A 27,751-nucleotide genomic window follows, 5' to 3' on the forward strand; every position below is an offset into this window, starting at 1 on the left:
ATCATTCTTTATAACTTGGAAAAATAGAACATAGATTACGGTTAAAATCATTGAATGCCAATTCGATTATCGAGAACATAGGATTCGTACGCATTTTATTTCCGCAGACTTTATTATTTCATGCTGTGAATTTTTCATGCGAATTGTACGGCTTCCATCAAATGGATTGAATCGCATATCAACGCGTTTTTAGTCTGACATTGAAAATGTATAACGTAATCGAGTGACAAAACTGCAGGCGCACGTTGAATCGAACAAGCTATATTTTATTTAATGACCTCACGCGCTAATTATGTCACGTATTATTACAAAATTTAATTTCTGTTAGTGAATAATAATGAATTATGCTGGATTTATATGCTTTAGAATGAATGCCAAATGATGTTACAGGGATAAATAATGTTCTGATAAATGTTCTGATCTATTTATACCTAAATGACATAAACATACAAATATGTATATGTGATATGAATATAATATTCAGCATCAAGATTTTTTGGTGATCGTTGGTCGAGAAATCGGTCTCATTGTCAGGAGCCCAGAGCTCTCAAGAATAAAGATCACACGATCCCGTATACGACTCACGTAATACACATTGGCCAAAACATTAGGAAATCCTTCTGGAACGACCATGTCTTCTAGCACCTACGCGTTCAATCGCGCAAGCGAGTTGCGCGAGTCATACATGTCATCGCCGTCATCATCGTCGCCTTTGTAATTCTAAATTTCCGAAATGGAGACGCGGCGTACGCGTCAGCCAGACCGTAGCGAATCGTCGCACGTGCATGAGGTCGGCTCGTGGCGGAGAGAAAGAGAGGAAAGGAAAGAAATATCGCGCGAACACGGCGCTCCATTTTCACGATTATACTAAGCCCGGGGATCCCGGAGTCGCCCGTATTTCTCGTGTCCCTTAAAGCCGTGCGAGAACGGGGGTGAGAATAGGGCGAGCGTACGAAACGGGAACGATCCTTACATTCTCGTTTCGCTGGCGATTCGCCTGACGTGCGCTCCCGAGGCTACGCGAGTACTCGACTACCAAAGTGCGATGTTCCAACTTACTTTGTTTGAGAGTATTCCGGTCGTCACGTTGGGCAAGGAAGATTCGACGGATTCCTATTCCCTCTTCCTATGACGCTTGCACGTCGTTCATTTCCAATCGATACACCGATGTCGAAGTCGTGTAAAATGTCTGATAGTCGTAACTTAGTATCGACTTGGTTAATATTATTATATCTATATATAAACAAGCGGAAAATAAGTTTCTTATATCTTTATAGTTATGAAATTTTCTTGATTTATTTTTCTTCTTTTTTTTATTCGAAAATATGTTATAATAAAAATTAGATTCTAAATATATTTTATTCTAAATCCATTTTAAGCCATTCATATTTAACTCTGCTTAAAAATATTTTATTAATATTTAAATAGTCAATGTTTAAAAAATCCTGGATATTTTTAGCTGCTCTCTTTTATTACATAAATTTTATACTATGAACAAATCACGGATTTTTTTTTATTTAGATAGTTTTACTATGTTTTGCCACATACATCCATTTTGTGAGAGAAATTTTTCTCTATTTCCATTTTCACAGTAATAAAAAATATTTTCAATTGTTGCCAAATATCCGAGGAAAAGAAAGATATAATTTGACCGTTACAAAATAATGTTACACAATTTAACATTTTAAAGTACATAAAAAGTACCGTAAGTAAACGTACAATTCGCGAAATAATTGAAGTTTCTAAGATACTTTTTTTGCCAATAGAATGTATGTGCATCCGTTTCTTAAGGCAGTAATATATACAGCAATTTCACTTGGTTATCTCTAAAATGTACGCGAAATATTTGTACGCATCACTCATTCAGTTTTTGAATATACTTCGGCAAAAGAATTTTGAAAATACTTCACAGTAATCAATTTTTAAACTATTTTACAAAACTTAAATTTGCTTGCAAAGCTGCGTGTAGTTTTATGTTTTATTACTATTCGATGTAAAAGTACACGTTATGTTATTTCTAACAATTATTTTTTTAAAGTAATTATACAAATAGCAATGATAAGTGCATCAGTTCTAATAGTTTTCTTTGCCATATGTATATAACTAATTTGCTATGCGCATATTATATTCAACATCAGGTATAATATGTATAAAACTCATTCGTATACTTCTACAAGCAGATATTACCTAATGTATAAAAACAGTTTCTGACGATAGTCTGTTTGATCAAAAGCGAGAATTCCCATCACGAAACGAAATTTTGCCATGCAATGAAACTCATAATACGGCAGCGCGCAGGATTGTGTGTGGAAAATCGAACCGAACAACTTTAACAGAGAGATGCTACTTATTACGCGACTCGCTACATCATTATACAAATTGGCACGTGCCGTAATGACGCATAATTGCCTGAGTTCACATCAATAACGCTTATGTTATACCGAATGCTATTGAATTGTTCTCACTATTATCAGACACTGCGCAATTAATACTATACTTTGAGCGGCATAAATTATCATAAAATGATCGACTCTCTTGTTTTGCGTCAGCGAAAATATTACAATATACATCGCCCTGTTATACACACTTTTTCCCTTTTTATACGAATATTATTTTATATTTTTCAGATTTTTGTTAAGTAAAATAAATTCTTTATTTTCTTTTTTATTTATAATTTCTCTGTTTTTTTAATTTTCACGATTTAATTCTACAAAGTTATTTATTAACATATTAATAAGATTCATATTAATAAACAACATATTAATAAGAACCATGATTTATTTAACAAATCGTTCCTATCTTTTTCTCTTCATTTCTTATTCTTATTAAACATTCCAGATCTTCTCAATGTTGTTGACTGAGTTTGCTCATTAGTCCGAAAATGAAAGGTAACTTTGGGCGGGACCTTTTCCAAGCTCCGTAGCAATCAGTAAATTAGTAACCTCTTGTTTTCTCTATTTTATCTGTCCTTAATGACAAGTTGCAGATAGAAATGAAGTGAAAGCATTCAAAGGAACAGAAAATTGTAAGAAGTCATCTAAGAGAGAGTACGGGTCGAATCAAATGCACAAGATTACTTTTCTTCAAATAAGTTTCACAAAACGTAGAGAAATTTTGATTACATTTATCTATAAAAGTCATATTCGGGAGTAATTAAATTACGCATAGAAATAGTAAAGTGCTAATTATATATGTAGCAATTATATATCATTTTCCTCGTACATTTATTTTATAGTTCTACTTTTCTGCCAAACTGATTTCATACGATGAAAGAAGATTATCTTGATAGCTCAAAAATGTGCATACATGCTTTATAAAATAGACAAAACTGTTTCGAGGTAAAATGAACAGATGAGAATTTTCTGTTACACAATTCTTCGAAATAAATTTCGTCATTTACAAAAATAATGCTATTTCATTTTTCATATTTTGTCGCATATGGACATGCATTTGCAACATTGTTAAAAGTGCCTTATACATATTTTGCATTTCAAAATTCGCATTGTAATTTTTTTTGTGGGATCTTAGACTAGTACTGTAAAATTCGACGTTTTTATACAAAACTAGATAGAGAAAAAAGCCATGAAATATGTAATGTAAATAAACGTAAAAATATTCTTTTTTTTCCAAAATTTTACTCGTCTATGTTACAGTATTATTATTATCTTAGTAGATAAAACAAGTGGTGGTTGTTCAGTTGAATCACCGTTTTCTTAAATTTTGCGGGAATCTTAGTTTCTTTATATATAAATTTTTACGTTCTTTAAAACTTTAAATTTATCAAGTTTTTCTCTGTATTCTCGTTCTATATGATCCCTAGGAGTCTTAAATTCATGAGCTTTTGCAACATTTTACGAAATTCGGAAGTTTTCGAATTCGCGAGTTCTTGCTGGTTGAACTTTTGCAATAATCCTACGCCAAAAGTGGAAGGCGCGTTGAAAATACGTGCCCCTTCACCACGTGCCATGTGTCAGATATGAGAGGCACGCGCGTGGAGGCGCGAAAGGGATTCCTCAAACGCAAAGGATCCGAACCGTGGCAAGAGAAGGTAAACGGAAATTTGAGTTTCTTGGCGTTACGGATGCGGAAGGAAGGAAGGATCGAGGAAATCCGACGGGGTATGCAGGTATGAATTCCAAAAGAGCGCGGGGGGCGGGACGATGAAAGCCGATAAAATGGTATTTTATATATAGTATACAGTTTTGTGGCTCCGCTTTAGTCTTATTCCGTATTTGCATCGCGCCTCTGTGCGTATCGTATCCACGGATGTGCGCTCTTTGTCTCGCCTATCATTGTCTGATAACGTCTGACCCGCCAGTCGATCCGTATCATTGTGCGTGAATAGCAAAAGGTTTCTGACAAAAATGATTCTTTCGCCGCGAGCAAAGGAAAACGCGCGTTGTCTAATGTCAGATACATATGTGCAATATAATACCATAAGCTATCGCCATTGATGTTTTATGTACGTTATGTATTGCTCGCATTATATATATTGAAGGCAAGAAATTTATGTCATCTTATTGAAAAAAAATAAGGGGAATTCACCCGGAAGTTCTGACAGCGGTATCCCATTTGTCTTATAAATAGCCTCAACAAACTTCAAGATACCAAAAAAAGTATTCGCTAACACTTCTTGAGAAAATAGCTTATAACACTTTACGTCGACCATCCTGTATTTTATAGCTCGGAGTTATTCTCTCCGCCCTTCTAACTTTCGATAAAAGTATAATATTAAAATAAAAAGGAAATGGCTTGTCTTATCATACAGAAAGCAATTGATGATAACCTGGCAATATTAAAAAAGAGTAAGTAATAACACTGTAGCTGTATGTTAAAGAATTTCCTGAGTATTAATTCCCGATTATCGATGAATATAATACCTTTTTTATTTCTTTTTTATCGACTCTTTTATAACGTTACGCTGCGCGAAAAAGAAAAGGGTGAGTTCATCGACCTCATCGATTAACGGATATTTATAAAATGTCGTAGAGGAAATGTATAAAAATACGAAATTTTTATAATTTTTATATGATAGAGTAATAAACTGTATAGAGTATACAAATAGAATATACCACCGCACAAATTTAGCACCGAAAGATTAAATATTTTATCGAAATTAGAACATTATTTAAAAAATACTTATTTCTAGTAAAATAAAGAGATGATTATTCAAGTAGAGAAATGATCAAGAGATAAATCAAATTCAAATAAAAAGATCATCATTTCTCCGCTGACTTTCGACCAGAGAATTTACGTCTACGGAGAACGACGGCGAATTTTATTGACTCGGAAATTCCTCAGAATATTCTCGGTCGTAACATCGGTGGAAACACGAGAGAGAGCAAGTCGTGATTATGCACGAGATTATAATGATATTATGTTTCTTACAACGAGCAAAGGCAGCCGTCTTTTCGCGACAGACAGGCAGAAGAGAAAACGGAAAGGCATACGCTCGCTAGCTCTTGAAAGTCTTTAGCATACGTACGGGTGAGAATATCAACGCGACGGTGAGCCGAAACAACCAGTGCTCTTGTAATGGTGCATTTAGGTAGAAACGAGCGGTACAAACGTAGAGGCGAGGGACAGAATGTAACTAAAAGCGAATGATAGCACAAAGCTAGTGTACTTGGCGAGATAATGCGCCTGTGCAAATACCACTTTGCGGTCTGGAGATACGATACGAAATGGGCGAAGAATGACCATTATTATTATCGAGCCTCGTAATTGGACCGCCCTCGCTCTAAAATCACCGCGCGCCCGGTGCCAAAGCCTGCGCATGTACACGTTACAGCCTTTGTTCTTGATCGCAAGCACGGCGGTCAAATCGAACCCGATACGATGGAAAGTAGTCAATGCTCAAATTCATTCGTACGTACAATACGAGATTAACAATCGAGTAAACAATCGAGTTTGCACAGGTGATGAATTTGTTTTACACAACCGAGCATTCCGAGAGACTCCGAGTCCCGCGAGGTACTCATTGTCAGATCGCGTTAGTTGACGCGTTGTTTCTCGAATGAAATCGCGCGGCATAAGATAGGAACATACGATAAACGCGCGCGGGATAGAATGTGCGCATCGTGATAAAGATAAATATGACGTTGTAAAAGTTGCAACGGCATGTGATACATGTACTATTATCCGCGAAGCATCCTCGCGGAACCAAATTCACAATTTCGCGTATAAATCTCAACGGATGCGCCGCGCTGACCGCCCTTTCCGACGTAACCGCTGCGCCAATATTGCGGTGCTGGCACTTTCAGTGCATAGTACATGCTGGATTCGCATCCCCGTACGTGAAGCTGATACGTACGACTGCTTTAAGCGGCGCATACATCATCGGCGGTTCTTATTCGACACAAATGTCGGACGGAATGCTCGTAAGCTTCCAAATGGACATTTTTATCGGTCATCGCCCAGACGCGAATGCCAATGGAATGAATAAACGATAAACGCATCGTAGATCCTGGGATCTGTAATCTTTCAGATAAATATAAAATGGCTATTTTAGCCATTTATAACGCGATATATAGTGAATCAAAAAAGTATTTGCACGCCCAGTTTTCTTATAATAACTTTATTCGAAGGAATAATACATAGGTACAAATTGTGTCCATAAGTAATTTATTACATATGTAATAAGTTATGGATACAATTCGTAATTATGTGTTATTCATTCGAATAAAGTTATTATAAGAAACCTGGGTGTGCAAATACATTTTGATTGATTTGTAAAAAGTTTTTCTTACAATAAAAGTAACATCCCTTAGTGTGAAAATAAGTGTGAATATTGAATTGATTACGATGTAATTTTCGTTAACGAGCATACTCAGTGTCGAAATGCTACAATGTATGTCAAGAGGAAAGCATGTAATTTCGAACTAATTGAAAACCTGAAATAATTTCAAAAAGAGAAGTACCTCTAGCGCGACACTGAAGTTTTAATTGCAATCCTATGAAAACCGTTCCCCGCTATTTTAGCCGTAAGCGCAAGAGATTAACGAGATCCGTGAAGTGTAATATAACTTGGCTGGTGCGGTAACAACCAACGTAACGTCAACGACGTGACTCTGTGGACAAACAAATAATTATATCTCTATGAAGAGACGCGCTGTATTCTATTTCAAGAACACTTCGCTTCCGGCGCGCGCGAGTTAGACGCGCGTAAAAACACGGAAGGTAAGAGAAGGAGGGAACGTAATCAAGGAACAAGAAAGTTTCGCGGACGGAATCTCGCCTGCGGATCGTCGGAGGAGTCGAAGAAGCTGAGGAGAAAAGGCAGTCGAATTAAAGACAATGATAAGTTACGGTCGCAATTATTGAAGTTGCCTCTCTGAAGAGCTTCGCGTCGCACGTCTAGAACAAAGAGGACAGATAGTTCCCGGGGACTTTTTTTACTTCGATTCTGAGTAAGGCGCCATTGAAAACTTAAGGAAACGTATTAATTCGTCAGCGTCCGTAAGAGCGAGGACGCGGACCCGTCCCGCAAACTCGCGGGACGTTAATTGCAGCCGAAAATGGGGTTCTTATATTCACTAAGCGAATGCTAATCGCGCGGGCTAACCGCGTTACCTTCTTGTCGCGTAACGACTGAAGGATGGGATCTTATCGTCGCTTTGCACGTGTCGCTAATAAAGATCCCAGTTAATTCCAGATTAAATTTTTCCTAGACTCAGCCGCGTCGCGCACCTTCTTGTGAGCGAAACGTGGTCGGGCTTATCTCGCGTGATTTGATCGCGCACTCTGCGATTAACTAAATTAATCTTCCAAATTACGATGCATAATTACCAGTATTTTTAAGAAAAACTATTTTCAATGAACAAATATCTTTGATATACAGCATTAATCAAAATTATTAGGCACCCTATTAAAATAAAGTTCTTTCAAAATAACATTTATTTTAAAAAAACATATAAACGCGTCCATAATAATAAATACTATAGTAAATAACTTTTAAACAACAGAAGTCTTTCCTGGTATTAGATTCATACAGCATAATGATTTTGGCCAAGGTGGTATCTGATATTTATCTTGTATCTGATAAGTTACCTTGACGTATGTGCGCTTTTTTGTTCTTTTTCCTCGGGCTTAGAGTAAAAATCGCTTCCACTCAGCCAAAAGCCCGGAGATCGCGAGTTGACTAAGCCAACGAGACGTTATCATGCGGAAGCGTTAGTAAACCATCATAAATGTGAATAATTAACCTCGTAGGCGGTTTTGCCGCGGTACGATAATCCCGTGCAACGGGCGGGAATCGCGATTGCGCCGAGAAAACGGGGCTAACAAGTTTAACGCGGAGGAGAACTTCTTATCGCTATGCCGTTGCACTTCGTTCTGCCTTCTCCGGGGTTAGTTCCGCGCGCGATCATCTTGAGCTACTTAGTCGCTCATTAGTCATGCGAGACCTGACAATTTTCCGGCGCGCCTTGGAGTAATCGCACCGCGTTAATTAGCGCGTTTCCCGTGATTATCGCCACGTTGTCACAATTGAGTTTCGCTGCAATCGTTAGCTATTCGATGCCATTTAATGCTTTCTTCATTGAGATGTTTTTCAACTCTATGATAAAATTGCAAATTTCTACCTCGTATATAGTATATAATTGATTAAGAGGTTCATGTTTCGAATAACGTAACAATATAGAGAGTATATTTTGAAATTTATTCCCGAAATACACACAATACTGCACGCAGCTCTTGAACAAGTAATTCAATCTTAGATAACATGCATTGGCTAAATCAGGTTTAAATTACATTAACCGAGAGCAGATACTGATTTAGACGCTCGCATAGTATGTAATATGACGACGTAAGTTGTTAATTTATCGAACAATAACCCATCGATCCGCTGATAAATCCGCGTACGAGGACGGTTGGCCGATACGAAACGACATGGGTATCTGCCCGCGTTTATACCGGACGCGCATTATCGGTTCCGGTTGTGTCCCGTATTTCCCCTGGGCGCTACGTCGTGACTGCGATAATTCAGGTCCCGTTATACAAAGGTTTCTCCCAGAGAATTATTTCCATGGATACACCGCGGTCAATTTTCTATGCTCAAGGTATTGTTTCGTTAAATAGTATTAGTTATTTAACCGGGCCGTCCGTTTTTGTGCCGCACTAAATAATCCAGAACAAATTAATGCGATCTCGTTTAAAGCGGGAAATTGTAGATCTCGCGCGGTTATCTGATACTTTGCACTTAAAATATTTAAAATTATTGATTTCTTGAACTTTGTTCTATAAAATAAAAGATTCTCCGTTTTGAAGAACTTCCGATACAAAATATAAAAAATTGAGTATTTTTCCGGTTATGATTTAACTTCTTTATTTGAGACTATTTATTTACTTCATTTGTTGTTTAGGAAAGGATTTATTTACTAGAAAGAAGAATTGAGAGTTAAAGATTAAACTTACTTTCATAATACTGTAGCAGTCAAGTTAACGTCCTATTTGATCAGTAGCTTTTTCTATCAAGAATGGACATCAACGGTAAATCTTCGCGTTTCAGGACAAAGTCAATTGTGATCATATGTTCGAGCCGAAAGCATACGGCTGCCTGAACTTGGGGGAGGAAGTCTTCGCAGAGCTTCATCTCCGGCAACTGAACGTTGATAAATGCATCTTGAATTCGCTTCGAGCAGTGACGGATAATAGAAAATGTTTCATATACTTTTTAACTTGCAACGTTACGAATTAGTAATTGGGCAATCTCTTCGTGCTACATTTATTCTAAAGTAAAAAGGATTTTTCGATTAAATATTTAAAAACAAAAAATATATAAGTAAAATTCAGTTTTAAATTAAAAACATTTAAACAATCAGTCAATTAAACATGTTTTATATGACTTTTTGATAAAAATTTTTTTATTTCGCGAAATTTTATTACAACTTTCGTATTGATTTATTGACTGATATTTCACTGTTTCGCCACTCTTGCATAATTTAATGTTGATTTAAATTATTCGGAGCAAACATTTTATATATCAGCTTAATGAAGAAGCACGGTTTTCGTTAAAGCAATTTTATACCAGAAGCGATACTAGTACACCGAAAGATAATTAGGAAAATAAATAGAACTGACGAAGAGAAAACATTTTCTGACGATAAAAATAATTGCTTAAATCTTAAAAAAAAAGAGATAGTTATTTACAAATTTATAAGCACAGCAGTGTTTTTATAATTTCTATACATTAGCTTTAACAAAGAAATAAATATACAATACGAGACTTTGATAAAGAAGAACGTAATGTACTTTGAAGATAAAAGGATTGCTGAATTCTTTTAGCTGTTAATTAAGAGTTAAAAGATTATTTTTTATTTGTGCTCATACTTCAATAAAAGTTACTTTTTTGTAAAGAGATAAATCTGTAGACATTATTCGTTACATACGCTTCCGCGATTTCCCGCTGTCTCATGGAAAGTTACGAATGAAGAAAGGTTTGAGTTGAAGAGCTTTCGTGCTTATGCGCATAATACTCCAGAGTGGCATGAATAGCTTTAGTAAGCGGAGAAAACGGCAAAGTTGATAAATAACGTTTAAAATACGCGTACGTTTTATTACATTTCTTGTACAATTAATCGCATTACAGGAGAATTCAGATGTACCCTATATCTCACTACTTCTACAATTGCAAAGATGTCATAAGACTATTTTATACTTAGCAGAGAGCTTGAAAATATCTGCGAAATAACTAATGATAATACCACCATTCATCTCTTGTGTAACATAAAAGTAATAACTAAATCGAAATATCGCTTGTTTTTTATATATAAATACTAAGATATTTACATTTAATAATTTCATTAATATTGACATTAAACTATAAATAATTTTTATCACTCGAAATATCATTATATTCTTTCGTTTAATTTGTCTGAGCTTTCCATAAAGTTCGCGCACAATTTTCTGTGTATAAAATCCGTCAAAATAAATCAATAACATGCAAGTAATCAGATATACATTTATTGTTACCGCGAAATCAACATTGTCTGTTTTAATAGCCAGCTTTACGCGTTCCACCCACGAACGGAATGCACGCTAAGAGAAATGTTGAGCAAACAAATTTAATCAAGTGCTCGACTGCGTTACCGAGAGGCGCCATATCACCCTCACCAGCCAGAACTGACTCCGACCCGCCACCGGAAATGGGTGGAGAGACGAAGTCACCCCTCTGAATGCTAGCACTCTACCGATTTGCCTGATCGACGTGGGTGTAGACAGCTATCCGAAGTTTACTAAGTTCGCCGCACCGGATCAATGAGCAGCGATAACGAAAGATAATAGCTACACCATAGACGAAACTGCGGATGGGTGAGTCTGCATCATCAACTTCCAGAGAAGTCTCACCGGAAGAACGAAAATCTTAGCAACAATAATAATTGAGTGAAAAGGGAAATGAATTGGCGAGTGTGAGAAGATGTTTCCAACTTCTCCAAATTGAAAATTTAACTAACTTATTTATGATAATAATTAAGATAAATGATATATATAAAAGCCGTTTAAGAGAACATTAGAAATCACAACTTTCTATTGAGTAATAAATTATCCATTGCTTCTTCATTAAATTTTTTTAACTTATCTACGTACGTATGTACCTATAAGTTGAATTTCCAAAATAATCACTCATAAGTATGATACAATCAAAATTATAGTCCAACATTAGCATATATCTAAAAAATCAAAAATTCTATTATAAAAAAAATGCGCACATAAAGAGTAATACAACAATAAGTCAATGTAATACGTACTACACATTAAGGTTACCGAAGGAAAAAATGTTACGCCTACCCAAACAATTACAAAAGTGCCCCGTAAATTTAATACAGACACCATTACAATTATTTCCATTAGATGAAATAACATTAGCAAAATGGATTGCGTGTCGTAACGCTCATTGTATATGTATATTACGGAGTTGCTAATAGTCATGGACATTATACAGTAGAAAATTACGGCATGTTAATTATAACTCAATGTCTATAGAAATTTCCGGAATGTTCGTGACAACTTAATTACATAAGCATCAAGAGCTGCCAAAGTTTATCGAATACCTTACTATATCTATAACAACTTATTGTATTAGTTTTTTCTATTTGGTTATACTCGCATCAACTGTGAATAAAATAGATTTGGCAAGTTATAGTGTATCTTCTAATATCTGGCTTTATTTCGTTTACATTTGATTAAACAGAAAAATAAAAATGTTTTCGTGATCTAACCTTTGAACGGAGATCCGCCCTACTTAATAAAAAAAAGATTTATAAAAGAGAAAATAGATATTACCTGTTTGTTTAATCTGATACAAACATGCATATGTATGTTTGTCACAAATTTCAATAATTACGGATAAAAAATATCTTCCTTAATTATTAAAATTGTTTATTTTGTTTATAGAGTTAATACGTAATTAATAATGTACGTTAAACGTTCCATTAAAAGTATCGTTTATTATTACATGATTTTATCCGTCCTCCATTATTTTACAATTGTAAATTGTAATAATTGTAATATTAATAAACTAACAAGGGAACATTTGGAACTGTCCCTCACCAACTTTAATGGGCTTTGGATATATTGCACAGTAGCGAAAAATAACAGACACGTACTTTTTTTATACGCCTTCGAAGCATGTATAGAGATTAAAACAACCCCTCGAAAGAAATTCTGTGTATTTAAATTACGAGTGAATATTCTGAAACCGTGAAGGTATATAAAAAAATGTTTTAGACAAAAAGTTTACGGTATTAAGTGATCTCTGTAATCGTGTATTTAGATTTTTTTTATGTCATATATTTTTGCAAAAATAATGTTAAAGGACCGGGTGGGAGTATGTTAAAAAATATAACATTTAAAAAAATCTAAATACTGCACGATTATAGAGATCACTTATTACCGTAACCTTTTTTTATAATGCAATTAACCGAGTTATTCGTAATTATTATCGTTTTGTAGCTATTATATGATTAAACATGTAAAGTTTAATACCCATTATAATTTTTAAGACTTGATATTTATAAGACCTCATATTTATTCTGAGCTTTAACAAAACTGCGAGAAATGATTGCGTTATCGCCATATTCAAAGAGGGGGATAACTGACCCAACGATTTGACTACATCAAAGTCCCTCCGTCAAGTGATACGCCGGTTAATATCCGACTCAAAGAAGAACCATTTGCAAAACAGAGAGTGACTTTAACGTGTTTTACTTATATCGGTGAAATCGATCTACGAAGGGAAATTAAGCGACCCGTTGAACGTCAGAGACTCCGCTGCAGAAAGAAACGAATTCTGAATCTTCCAAACTGTTCCCGATAGCAATGATTTCAGCAGCGAGTCAACGACAGTTATCTTTTCTCAACTTTTTGCAAATAAATAATACATATATGTATTATGAAACTCCCTAATATTTTCGCGGTAATTATCGATATTTAATCATTATCCTTTAATGTACAATGGTAAAGCCCAATAAAATATTATGATTTGTGCATGTGTATTTTATATTACAAAATAGTTTAAATTACCTAAACTAATCTCAATGTCCAATAATGGTGGGGTGTCTAGTGTTTGAAAATGGTTTCTTAAGAGAAACAAAAATAAATAAATAAAATATACTTGTTCGTAACATTTCTTGTCAAATTAATTGTAAGTTAAATTTGTTTATTTTATTATTAAAATTTCTCTGTAAATAGTCGCTATATCTATATCTACTCTATTATCTTTTTATTATTAAGATAACATAAATCTCAAAATTAATATGAAAGAACATTTATAGAGAGGAAGAGAATATTCTCTCTCTTAGAATTTAATATTTAACTATCTTCATAATTCAACTTTAGAAATTGTATGGTGTTTGCCATTAACTTATTGCCAAAATCATATAGCTTCCGGGAATTGTCGAGAAAATCCAGGTTTACTCGTAATTCCAGTCAATGCAACAGGAATTCCCAGCTTTCAACAAGACACGAAAGTATGGCATCGCAGATAGGTTCTAAAGAAAACTACGAGAATAACTCTTCACGATAAAGATCATTGTTATTTCCCGGTATATGAACCACGCATTTGTTATAGTAGCGTCCATCTGATGCGAGGGGCAGCGATAAGATCTCTTTATTGAGACAGCGATTGCGTATAAAAACGTGAAAAGAACATAGTGGTATTTCGCAATGGCATTTAACAAATATTTATTACACAAAATATAATATAAAAAATATAATATCGTTTGTCAAGTGTTACATACAATGAAAGTCATAAATACGTTCAATTGAAAACGAAATAAAATAGTCCACTTTATGAATTCTGACATCTACAACTGGCAATCCCAAACATATCGAATTTCACAATAGATTCGTCAAATATTTTCATGGCTCAACAAATATGATTCTGTAATATATTTCGCGAGTGAGAAACCAATATCTGATCGTTGGTTTCGTATTCTTCACATTGTTATTTAATAAATCTTTTATTATATGTTAAAAGTTTGCGATATTTTTTCAAACATAAAATTTTGAATTAAGAATTGTATTAATAACGCTTTTCAGAATTAAAAATTAAAGCTATTTGAAGAATTCTAAGAAAAAATATTTATTAAACATATTGTATGTAGCAAATCTCGGCTTTCACAACATACGCGTTCTGCCGATTTCGTGCAAGATAAATTTAGATAAAAAAAATAAGTATCAATATTCGATTAATATCAATATCAAAAATGACATTTAATATATTCAAATATTTTAAATCTTGTTGCAAGAAACTTATAAAGTCAATTTATTTTTTTAAATAAAAAAGAAGTAATTATAAACATTGATAGCATTCATCCTACAGTTAGTATATTATATAATCTTAATGTAATATAATTAATATTACATTATTTTAACATGTTACATAAGATAAGATATATTATCTAGATTCAAGATAAGATATATTATATAATCCTTTTTACTATCTTTTCCGTTTTGAAAAGATAGTAGAAAGTTATGATCACCCACCCGAAATAACAGTTGCCCTACTTATCCAGAATATGATAGCATGTCTACCTAAATGATGATAACATCATCTATCTAGATGATGATAGTACGTCTATATATATCTATCCAAATTATAATGCCTATTTACTCACTTTACCTCGTTTCATTGATTATAATACAGATACGTTGTTTTGGCGATTACGTATACGTAATTTATAAGGAGTGCTACACTGAGAAAAAAATATTTAGATAAAAAAAGATATTTATTTAGATTGTTGCCAATAGCTCATTTACTTAATATAATACACATATTTATTTAGAATTAGATATTTTTACTTAATTTAAATAAAAATATTTAATTCTGAATAAATATGTGTATTATATTAAGTAAATAAGCTCTTGGCAACAATCTAAATAAATATTTTTTCGGATCTAAATATTTTTTTCTTTTTTCAGTGTAAGATTAGTTGATCCAGCAGGATTCATAATGACGCTCTCGCGATCATCCGAGGTATAAAGAACTTACGCAAATTAGGATATTAATTTGAGAATGATAGGTATTTAAATCGATGGCATTATATATATATAATATATATATCTTTAATTGCGTGCAATATTAATTCCGCTGTATGAAGATTCTTTAGGCCAGATCGAACCTACCTTTCGTTGATCCTGGCCACACATACTGACTGTTTTTCAGCCGAAGAGTGATATGAAAAGAAAAAACTTTTTCTATTGCCCCTTATCATTGCCGACTTATCATTGCCAGCTTATCATTGTCAATAGAAGAGCGTAAGCTCTATTGTTACTCACGCGCGTCGATATCATATCGCGATGCTTTATAACAAAAAGTAATTAATCAAATGAGAATACTAATTCAAAAAAATTGCTTTAATTTTCCAAAAATATTACGTTTACGAATTATACTTTAATGCAGAGAGAATATTAAAAAATTATGCGTTTCTTTGGGACACGAGTGATTTTCATTCAAATCATTTAAATGTTATACTTATGATAAAAAGAAAGAACAATATCAAGATGTATTTCGCGAATATCAAAAATTAAACTTTTCGAATATAAACGGATATATGTATAAACATTTAAAAAATAATGAAAATTGTAAAATGCGAATTAAAAAATTAAAAACTCATCTTTAACATCGTCACTATATCGACATTCAAATATGACTTCGTATAACGCTTGTAATCCATCGTTAATCAACGACGGTATCTCAGACGAGAAATGCGCCATGAATAATGTGAGATCCAAAAGGAAAAATAAATTTCTTTCACAATTAATATCGCTGTCGTTTTTTTTTCGTACAATATATATATTCACAAATTTAAATATTAATAAATATATCTCGTTTGTTCATATAGTCTTAAAAGTATTTTGATGTAATATATTAAAAATATATATTATTTTGAATTAAAATATTTTTTCGATTGATACAAAACTGATTTATCCTAAGATAATTTCTTAGATTATCTAAAAGATTCTTCTGTTCCGCGTCAAAATATTTATAAGATCTCACATCATGTATAATTTGGCGCTTTATCTAAACCCAATTTACCAATTAATATATATGGATAGGTAACAAACAAATTAAATTAAAATTGGCGCTTTGAATATCTTTTACAAAAATATAGCTTTATAAATATGCTATATATAAATATAGCTTTATAAAAATAAATATTAATAATTATCATTAAAACGTGTTTTTGATCAAATAAAGTAAATGCAATACGTATTGCATGAGTAAAATATTTTTGTTTTATATTTGCGTATATGTATATATTATACTTATATATATTATATATATCTATAATATATTGAAGGAATTTCTATGGACATACATATATTGCATTCGTACGCCAATTTATATAATATTTAATCTTGGAATAAAATATTTGGAAAAAAAGGAAAAAAAAACAGCAGTGTTAGCTATATTTCCACAACTTTTTCTCCATCTAAGATAATTATCTGTTATAATACATCTTTTTGTTTTTTACCTTCATTATTCCTGAGAAATAAGTGTTATTAATAAAACTTTATTGATTAAAATTGATCAAAACTTTTATATTTGAAAACTATCAATGTCTTATTTGGTATACTATTATTTTATCTTTTTCTATTTATTAATATTAATTTAAGCAATATTAGTCCTAGGAAAAAATTAAAAAATTTAATAATCTATCAAACATTATTAATTTAATATAAAATTTCTAATTGTAAAATAAGACACCAGAATAATGTACAATATAATAAGTAATACGCCGATATAGCTCGACGCGAATCAATAAATTCTACTTTGTAAACTCTATATATGTATGAGTACTTGCGAGTATATCCTCAAGCAAAGTACACAATAAATTGGCAAATAAAGAAAAATAATTCCAAGAGTAAATATTTATCTCAAATTAATTAACCCATCCATTTTAAGGCAATGGATCTATGAGATGTAATATTGATTTGTACTCATTATACTTTAATTTGAAATTTTACAGGTATTCAGATTTATGTATTTGATGTATATGTAAAGTGTCATAGATCCATGACCTCAATAAAAAAAATTATTTGTCACTCACCGACCGATGCGCAACGGGCGGAGTGATTCAGCCACGTAGCTACGATGATGCTATAACACAAATATAAGATTCAAATTAAAACAGCGTTCAAAATTATTCATATTTAATAAAATAATTCTTGCGCGCGTCAAGCTATTCATTCATCTTTCAATTAGATAATTACTAGTATAATTATATTACGTTATTTTTTATATTACATTATAGATTTTTCGAAAAAAATCTTTGCAAAAACAAATTTTTATAAAACTTTAAACTCTTTTTTTTTTTACAATAAAAAAACAATAAAAAAAACAATTTTAGGCAGGTAAGAAATTGTACTCACCCCAAGGTTGCTCCGCTGAAGCCCGATGCCTCTCCCAGACCTCCTCCTCCTCTCAGGCTAACCTCTCGGGTTAGGTCCGGGTTGCCAGCTCCCTCGATGCCCGACACAAATCCACCGACACCACACGTAAACCCGGATAACTATGATCGCGCGATATTTAATACACTCCCGAAAACGTAATGCCCGATTTTGTCCGTGGAAAAATCGCCCGCGATAACCGCGTTATCTCGACGCGTTCAGAGCCGGACAGCTGACTCGATTTGCCCGATTAAAGACTTAGCCCCGCGTGGTCGATATGAAGTGTTCGACAGAGAGAAGAGAGATCCTCGAAAAGTAGAAAGCGAGCTCTCTACAATGAGGATTATCTCCCCTCGCCACCGACACGTCTGATAGTTGCAACCCCTCCACGCACAGTTAGGTCAAATTATCTGGGCAGACTGCGATCCAGGCCGTCCCCGTTCAAGGAACACGCACGAGACAGCCGTCACGTCTGAGAACGTGGAAATTGACGAGTTATATGCTATTTGTTAAAATCGCGAGACGGTATTCCGGATAATCCGACGACTTCGAACGGCGTTCTCGAAAATGCGACGACTTCGAGCGGCACTCCCGTAAATGCGACGATTTTGATTGTTTTACCCGAAAATTCGACGACAGAACGGCACTCCCGAAAATACAACGGTTTTAATTGGCGTACCCGAAAATGCGACGACTTCGAACGGCACTTTCGTAAATGCGACGCGACGAACCATTTATACAATCGGCGACGATTGGGCTTCCGCGTTCTTCGGTAAGTACGAAATAGCCTGTAAAAGATAAGATACATTTTTCTAGCAATTATCGCCAAATAATCATCACATAAAATTAAATCATGTATTATTAAACATGCAAAAGCAGTTTTTTCCTTCTCTCTAAATCTGAATCAGTGAAAAGTCATTAGAATGACATACTTTAGACTGATATCAGTGAATAGTCACTGCGCCACTCCAGTAACTTTTCACTGATTCAGATTTAGAGAGTTCAGGAGTAAGGTATATATTTATCACATCCGCCTTTAGGTTGGTACACTAAGTTAAGACAGATAGGAATAAAAGTAGTAGAAATACGCGGGTATTGCATGTGCTATAGGGTAACTCCGGTATTTACGCCACGCAAGGATTTACGTTGCAGAAGTCAGAAAAAATAGAACGAATGAAGGTATTTGCTCGCAATCACTCTGTTATGTGCCTTTATTTCTGTATCTCAAAATTAAAGTTGTTTTTATAAATTTTAAGTGATTTATGTATATCTAAAATAAGTAATTTATTCTAGCGCTTAATAAAATTCTGTTACATGTAAAGGTTCAATAATGATCTAAGTGAACAATGATGTATCAATTTTAATTAACTCTATTTCACAGCTCCCTCTATTTTATGCAGCCTTGTATGCACATACAATAAATCGACGGATAATAATTATTTCAGAATTAAAAATTACTACTCTGTTCTGGTCTATCCACATTTCAAAAGGCAACAAAGAACCCCGCACAACTCTTATGGAAATTTGATTTCAGTGAATTCGGCTGAAACTTCGGAAATAAATAGTTTATCTAATGCTGATCAAAAGTCACAATGGGCAAGGTTCACAATAATGAACCGTTTAGGCGCTATCAGCGTTCAAAAGTAAAATAAAGTGTTATTTCAGTACTATTGTAGGACAGTCGATTACAATGTATTATTCGATATACAATGTAAAATATTAAATATTGTCCTTGCACTTGTATTTTTTGGAAGAAAACGCATTTTAATTTTCGCTCCAAGAACGCTTCAAACTTCAACTACATAGATTATTATCACACATTAAATTTAATATTTATTTTAAAAAAAAATCTGTCTTTTGTATATACGTATAGTAAAACATAAAATGTATATTTATGTAGTTATGATTTTATGCTAAATTTTCGCGAGAACAAGAAAATTAGATAACTACTAGGTTCAACTTTAATTACTCGTAAGAATCTTTCTTGTGTTCTTAATAAAAAGAACGGAATTTAATAATCGTTAGAAATGTGACGACTTCTTTTCTTTTCTGATTTATTAAAATCGAACAATTTTGATTGCTCAATCTGAAAATAATAGGCATTAATATTTAAATTAATAGACAAAATGATATTTAAATCAGCAACAACTTTTAAATGCAATGTAAGAAATATTTGAATTTAGGAATCACATTAATGGAATAATTATTATCTCTAAAAATACCATGAAACAATAATTAATCAATAATTCTCGTTTTCTTTTGTTTCAATATCGGAAAGAATAAATAATGCAAATATCTATTTAATAAAGCTATCATCTAGATACTTTTACGATATTATTAATCGAGAAAGTTGATCAGTCAATCGAGAGCTGATTGTTAATTGCTCATTGAGAATAATCACGTCTGACGTTATTTAATACTTGTCGCGATAGTGTATCGCGTAGTAATGAGACAAAATATGGAGCTTGTCACTACCTGTTGGCTCGAGACTCGTCGTGCGAATGACAGCGCAATGGCCTCGGGTCAACAAAGCGTGTTGTATGTCACAAAAATAATCGCCACAGCCAACGAATACGTTGCCGACCCGAAAGTATACAATAAGTACACGTAGAATATTTTTATCTTTCTAGTTAATTTCAACGGTCTATCACAGAAATAAAATATTTATATGAATATTATACGCTTTCAATATAATGCATATAATATATGATTTTATTTACTTCTAATTTTTTTTCTTTTTCCTCTTCCTTTTCCTTCTACTTTGAGATTAGGTTACCAAGTCCGACACACTCACTTAATACAAAAGGATGAAAATAAGGTACATTATGTTAATCGAACACAATATTCCCGAAATCAAATGTAGTTAAAACACGATAAATAAATTGCTTATTGTAATTATCGTGAGATATAATCGGGTTCCGAAAGATAATACGATAATATACGGAATTGGTTGACCTGCTACTTGCTTGTTCAAGTGTCGGTGTGTGAATGGTAATAGTGCGGCGATTTCTGAAATATTTAACGGATAATAAAATAGTTTCGAATGTTCCATTCCTCGTAGAGAAACAACGAATTTTTATTTCCATACGATATTACTCCGACTTTTATACTTTAAACGAAGAAATCACACAAAGTATCTTTCGACAAACCACCATCACTTCGATACGCTTACGAATCATTTATCGTGAGATCAATTATTCGCGAGGGATGATTGCGAGATAATAAAACAAAGCGCTTAATTGTTCATAGTGTTTAAAATTCACTATGCCACAGTTGATAACGATCGGCAAAAAATGAATCCAAAATGAATGACAGACTTTTCATGCAATAAAAACTATATTACTGTTAGTATGAATTTTATATGCTGTATATTCTCGCGATATATACACGTTTTTATATCAGCTTTTACATTGACATAAATATCTTATTATATTTCTATTATAAGCTACCTGATTTTTTTTTCAATAAATCAAGAGAATTACATATTTTATTAAGTATTTTAATATAATTGATATGTAATTAACTCTGGAATAATTTATATAAAAAAATTTTTCCATTTGATGATGAAATATTTAATCTCATGTCATTTTGCATTTTAAATAATAAAGTTATCATTAAATATGAATGAAGAGGCGATGAAAGATTAAAATAAAATTAATGTAAAGCATATAATTCTTATTAAATATATTAATTAAACGTATGTATTATGTGTGATTGTAAAATATGTTGTATTTTTCTTTATCTACACTTATATATTAAAAATTTTAAAGTAATCATACAAGAAGTATTGTAATCTTAATTGTTTTTTGCATTATTTTATATAATATTCATTTCTGGAAAAATATTTAGATATTCGAATTTTTTCGTTGCACATTTGTAAAAACACGATTAATTACGATTGCACGGCACTTCCGATAATAGTCGCATGCGATTTTGCAATGAAAGCAAAAAGTTGCGAACTATAATTCGCCACGAATTATGATTCTATTTACGCCCAAGGGATGAACCTCAAACGAACAGAAGATTAATGAATGACCGATGTACTTTATAATTGCGATCGATATCGAAATATATACTTTGAAAAATAAACATCACCTGGATACACTTATAAATAATTAGATGTAAAAGTTGATTAATCGCGAGGTGCTGCTAGTAACGTAATTGTTCATAGAGAATGTAGAGGTAATGCGAAGTACATGGAGCGGTTTGCGCTGCTGTCTGCTCGTTTTAGTGCTGCCGTACATATAATAGCGTGGCGACTTACAATTAGCGTAGACACCGCGTGTTGTAAGCCGCATAAACAGAGACGCCAAGATCACATGCCCTACAACCGAGTTATCATTTTCACGAAATATTTAACGGTCTATAAAATAAATGCCAAATATTCTTCTCTTTCCTTTTCAAAGAAATTTTGATAAATTAACTATCATCAAATGTTTCTTGGACTCGTTTCGTATATTACTTTATGCCTTTAATCTGAAATTAGTAGGTAAATTACACTTGATTTACAATTAAAACAAAATAAAAAATATAATTCAAATGCAAATATTGTTAGAGAAATAAATGTCGTCTTTAATTATCATATAATAGTAAATAGAATAACAATTTATTATTACTTTATCGCTCGAATTCCTGCTTACATAAGTAAATCGCGCGAAAGATTAATGCCTATGCTTTAACCATTAATCAAACAATTTAGGCCCAGTTCCACAAACGTTGGTTAACTTTTAACCTCACGTTAACTCACTCTTCGACTCTTTTTAACGTCCCCCTTAGAAAGAGACGAAGAGTGAGATAACCCGAGGTTAAAAGTTAACCGACGTTTGCGAAACTGGGCCTTAATATGCTTTGATAAATGCCTATTGCTTGAAACCATTTAATCGCGGGTGTTATTAAATAACGAATCGTTGATAATTGTAGAGAATAATCGCAATCGTGTTTCTAAATATTACTTTATAGTGTAAATTTATTGTGAATAAATTTGGTTTTTTAAGTTCTGAACTTCAATGTTCAGAGCATAAAGAACTAATTTCAAATAAATGCGTTATTAAAGAATATTGAATCAAACAACTATAAATTGTTGACTTATTAAAATCATGAAGTATGACGATTTTATGCACTGCAAAAGAAAAGTAAGCATATAACATTTTCAATGGAAATGTGTACATTTCCATTAAGAGAAAACTATATGTAAATTATATCCTTTTTGTATATACACTTGTATATCATAGCTATGTTCTTGCTTTTTATAAATCAAATCTACACGAGCAGCAATTGATACAAGATACGAAAGAAAAATGTCTTACTATAGGAAGAGACAAAACAATCTCCAAGAGAGCCATTCATGTTGATCGTACCTAACGGTAAAATCGTCGTCACCAAAATATGAAGGCTATTCGTGTATTCCGTGATCCCCGAGAGAATAATGCAGCTCTGTTGAGTCGAGTATGCACGATTGTTGTAATGCAGTTGAAGAGATGAGAGTCAGATATGACCAGGTTAACGTCCGCTGCATAACTATGCGCTAAGTACTATATAAACTTCTGCCAAATGTTACTAAAATATTATTAGCAATTGCGTAATTTAATACTTTATATAAAACAAAGATAAATTTATTAGATGATATAACTATTACGTATAATAGCATAATAATTATTATTATTATCTCTAAAAAATTTTACAGATTAATAAATTATAAGTATTATTAATGCAAGATTTAAGAATAAATATAAGAATTAATAAAAATTAGAATAATCAATTAAAATCGAAATATGTCACAGCAAGAATATATCCAAAGAATTCTTCTGACGTAATATTAAATGGATTGACGTTCTCTCTCTCTACATAATTCTATGAGTTATCTATAATCGATATCTAGACAGAGTAAATCTAAAAAAATTAAAAATATTCAAACTGAACACTTGCGTGAAATATCAATAGTACCTCCTAACAATGGTACCATTTAAAAACAATTAATTGGCTGCACATAATCGCTAATTTCCTTTCAAATGAGTAACGGAGATTTGATTTGACGCCGACAGAGTTTCATTTCTTAGACTTATTGTTAGATTATTCCATAAAGGTGACGAAGATAAATTTGCGTATCTATAAGTTATGATTGGATGCATATTTTTCATATTATCGATTTGTATTTTAAAAACTATATATAATATTACATTTTGCAAAACAATATTGTATACACTTTATTCTAAAGTTTGATGAAGTAAAAGAGATAGTTAGAAGGAATCTAATTTAACAAAAGGTAAACGCTTTTAATCGAGACAATTATTTTAAAATTACATCATTGCGTAATAATGTAAACTTCTAATAAATTTATTCAGCAAACTAATAATTAAACTTTAAAATGGATTATCAACTTTACATAACTTTAAGTGAGTAACACGCACATTGATTAAAGAGTTATTGACTTTACGCAAATTATTATAAACAACAGATATTATTTTTTAATAGATTCAAGACACGAATATAAATCCAAAATATCTTTAACTCAATATATTTAAAGATTTGGTTTTTTTCATAAAAAAAATACTTTGTCCCTTTCTGTAAAAGAAGAAATGATCTCTCGTGCAAAAACTCAAAAGTTGCAGTCAGTGGCCACGTGCTGCGAGATAGAACCAGAAAATTGCAGTTATTGGTAACAATGAGTGCTTTTAGAGATTAAAGGTTGGATTACTTCGAAATGGATTAGTTGTAATAAAGTTGATGTAAAAAATAGTATCATTTTGAAAAGCGTTTCTTTCGATGAATTCATGAAAAAAATAAAAAGGAGAATTTTAAAAGTAAAATCAATTATTGGGATCATGAAAACGGTGGCGATATAAAGAATGGTGAATCAATGTTCCGTGCATTTTTTAATTAAGCGATTTCCGAGTGGTAAAGTGCCTTCACTTAAGCTATTTTTAAAAGAGTGAAAATTTTAATTCCTAGAATTGTCTGTGAAATACGATACAAATTAGAAAGCAGCCAATTATGGCTCTACGTTGTTTTTTGTATTTTTTTACAAAAATGTTAGTTATCAGCGTAGGGGAATATTAAAAAGCATGGTACATATTTGTAAATTAGCAAAAGTAAAAAAAGCGTTTGATTATTCTATTCGCCGCCGAGCATGCAGATTGCTGTGATTTTCATCCCTATTTAAAAAAAAAATGAAAAACGAGCTTGACTTTTCTGACAAACTGCCCACCAGATATGCAATTAAAAATATTTTTTAATTGATTTTTTAATTGACTGACTCGCATTGTTAGCCAAAATGTATTTTCAAAATATATATTTTATGTTTATCTTATATATTTAAAAATATACCATATTTAAACTTTAAACAAATATAAGAAATGGCTTTAAAAAATTACCCCCTTCGATTTTGATAAAATCTTACAAGTATATAGTACTCATTAAATGTAATCGAAACTCACGGTGTTGAGTTGCAGAAATGTTTAGTTTCCGAGAAGAAAAATTTTTATCTATTTAGCCTAATTTAGGTTTTCCAAGATTTTGACATAAAAAAATAAAGTAGGGCTGTTTAGAGGACCCACCCCTTTAATGACTTTGACCTGAAGCGAGGTCCACCCTACTCCTTGCCTACAGGGCGAAACAAGATCTATCATTGTATCGTTCCACATTGGTTTACAACTTTTCACGCTAAGCGAGGTTCACCCCCACCCCTGTTGCAGAAGGAGGGGCGGTAGCTCCTCTTCCGCCTACATGTGTACTGTCTACACATAGCGAGGTACAGCCCCACATCACCCAAAGATTATAAAAAACGTTATTTTTGTTGAATAATTACATTTTTTTCTCGAAAACTAAGCATTTCCACAACTCAACATTGTGAATTTCGACTACATTTAGTGGGTACTATATACCTATAAAATTTCATCAAAATCGAAGGGAGGTAGTCTTCTAAAGTCTTACCTAAGAAACTTAAACAAGATATTTAATTTTGGATCAATTAAAAGTATTGCTAATTATCTAAGCTTTAATTTTCTTATTTCATACGATTTTTGTTGATTGTATCACAATCTTCAGTGTTGATTATTTTTGACGCAAAGTCCACGTTTTAGCTTACGAGAACGTTTCCGCCGAAGTACTTCCTGATACCGCGAGCGTGGTTTTGGCCGCGGTAATTATTCGAATTTAATTAAAACTCGCGTTCGAAGTGAACTGCGCCGTGGTGAAGTCATTAATTAAATTTAGGAGAGAATCGCGCGGTGCCTTACGATTGTATATGTATGTAGATATGTACGACAGATATGAAAGAGATCGTTATTGCAAGTTCACGAACTCGGTTATAACTTTCAATGAATTCAGTTTCTTTTAACGGCGCGAAAATTTTCTTTTCGGATACGTCTGCGTTACTAGTTCTTCCCTGCTTCTGGTACGGACGCATTTCCCACGGGAATTCCGCTCCCCCAATTCGAGTATATAACGTAATTCTGGAATAAAATTTCATATTTTCTTATCGCTGGCAAAATGACAAATAATTAATAATGTTCCGAGATTTGGTATTTGCAATCAAAAGTCGTGAGATAAAATATCCTTTTATAAGAGAATAACTAAATTGCGAGTAGAATCGCTTTGACTCAATTATGATTCTTTTTGAATATTTTTCTTGATATATAATATTAATTATAGAAAAATAATAAAATGTATAGTTAATTAATCACAAAAGTCTTACTTGCTTTTTATCAGAAATATCCATTTCAAATAAGTTTTATTCAATTTCTGTTTTCAATAAACACAAACAGTTCACGTATATATATTATATATCTTATATTTATATCTTTAAAATAAATGATTAGTTTACTAAAGACTCTCAATACTAGAATTTCAATTTCAATTTTAGTTTCAAATTCAATTGCCTAACTGACAAAGAGAAGTGAAATCCCAATGTTCATGCCTGGTTCGAATATTTTGTAGACTATAATATATAAGAATACCAGCAAAATTTTTGTGGTATGTTCTTCTAAAAATTATCTTTGTACATTCAATTCTGAAATACTCGCCTTATGTTCGTCGGAGCTTGAGATTATTTAATTTATCTATCACTACGTCGCTGAAGATGGTTCAACGTAGATCCGAAACATTCGATTAATAATTTGCATTAAATTATTAATTAAATGTTACATAACTCACGCATAACTAACCGCGTTTGACTCTCGGAGCCTACTTTTTCTTGTTATTCGTTAATTTGTATCTTTCTTCTTAAAAAGATTTGTTTCAATATTATATCTACCGTTATTAAGGCATTTTTTAAAGTAATATTAGCATTTAGGTACTTAACATCAATAATTCATGGCTACTGTAACACTTATAGTTTCGGATATAAGATAAAAATTTTAGCGTTTAAAGAAGATATTTATTTGAATTGTTGCAGGAGCGATCTTCACCGAGGATCAGAAGGATAGCCCGTCGGAGTTGGCATTTAAATATGCCATTTACAAAATCAACAAGGATAAGACTCTATTGGCGAATACAACACTGGTTTACGATATCCAATATGTGCCTAAAGATGATTCGTTTCGCACATCTAAAAAAGGTACGAAAATAGTCAACATATAACCCCGTATTAAAAGTATAAACGAATAGTATCCTGATATGATTAAATATTATTTGATTAGATAATCATCTGTTACTTGTTCCTCGAAAGTCATGTCTGTATCTCGGCAACTCAAGTATAATCTCCATATGAGAACATCACGATGCATCGCGATCAATATATATAGTGATAAGACACGAATCCGTTATCTAACAGAAAATGAGTACTCTCGAACGCTAATGTCTCAAGTAAATTCAATAAATGAGAAAATCCAATATTATATATATATATATATATATATATATT

The 27,751-nt window shown here is 32.5% G+C and overlaps 2 protein-coding genes across 7 annotated transcripts in view; one reads left to right on the top strand and one right to left on the bottom strand.

Annotated features, from left to right (window-relative positions):
- LOC139776399 (glutamate receptor ionotropic, kainate 2) overlaps nt 1–27,751 on the top strand; it is a 150,034-nt gene that overhangs the window by 63,561 nt on the left and 58,722 nt on the right. For all 6 annotated transcript variants that reach the window (XM_071713009.1, XM_071713002.1, XM_071713020.1 and 3 more), the window contains one exon: nt 27,284–27,445. In XM_071713009.1, coding sequence (XP_071569110.1) covers nt 27,284–27,445 — 162 coding nt within the window. The remainder of the gene's footprint in view (nt 1–27,283; nt 27,446–27,751) is intronic.
- LOC139776430 (uncharacterized) overlaps nt 17,890–27,751 on the bottom strand; it is a 95,487-nt gene continuing 85,625 nt past the window's right edge. The window contains exon 4 of the mRNA XM_071713064.1: nt 17,890–18,680. Coding sequence (XP_071569165.1) covers nt 18,559–18,680 — 122 coding nt within the window. The 3' untranslated portion in view covers nt 17,890–18,558. The remainder of the gene's footprint in view (nt 18,681–27,751) is intronic.

The sequence above is a fragment of the Temnothorax nylanderi genome, unplaced genomic scaffold (genome assembly GCF_030848795.1).
Source record: "Temnothorax nylanderi isolate EJ_2023f unplaced genomic scaffold, tnyl_v1.0 TNYL_tig0005_pilon, whole genome shotgun sequence".
NCBI lineage: Eukaryota > Metazoa > Arthropoda > Insecta > Hymenoptera > Formicidae > Temnothorax > Temnothorax nylanderi.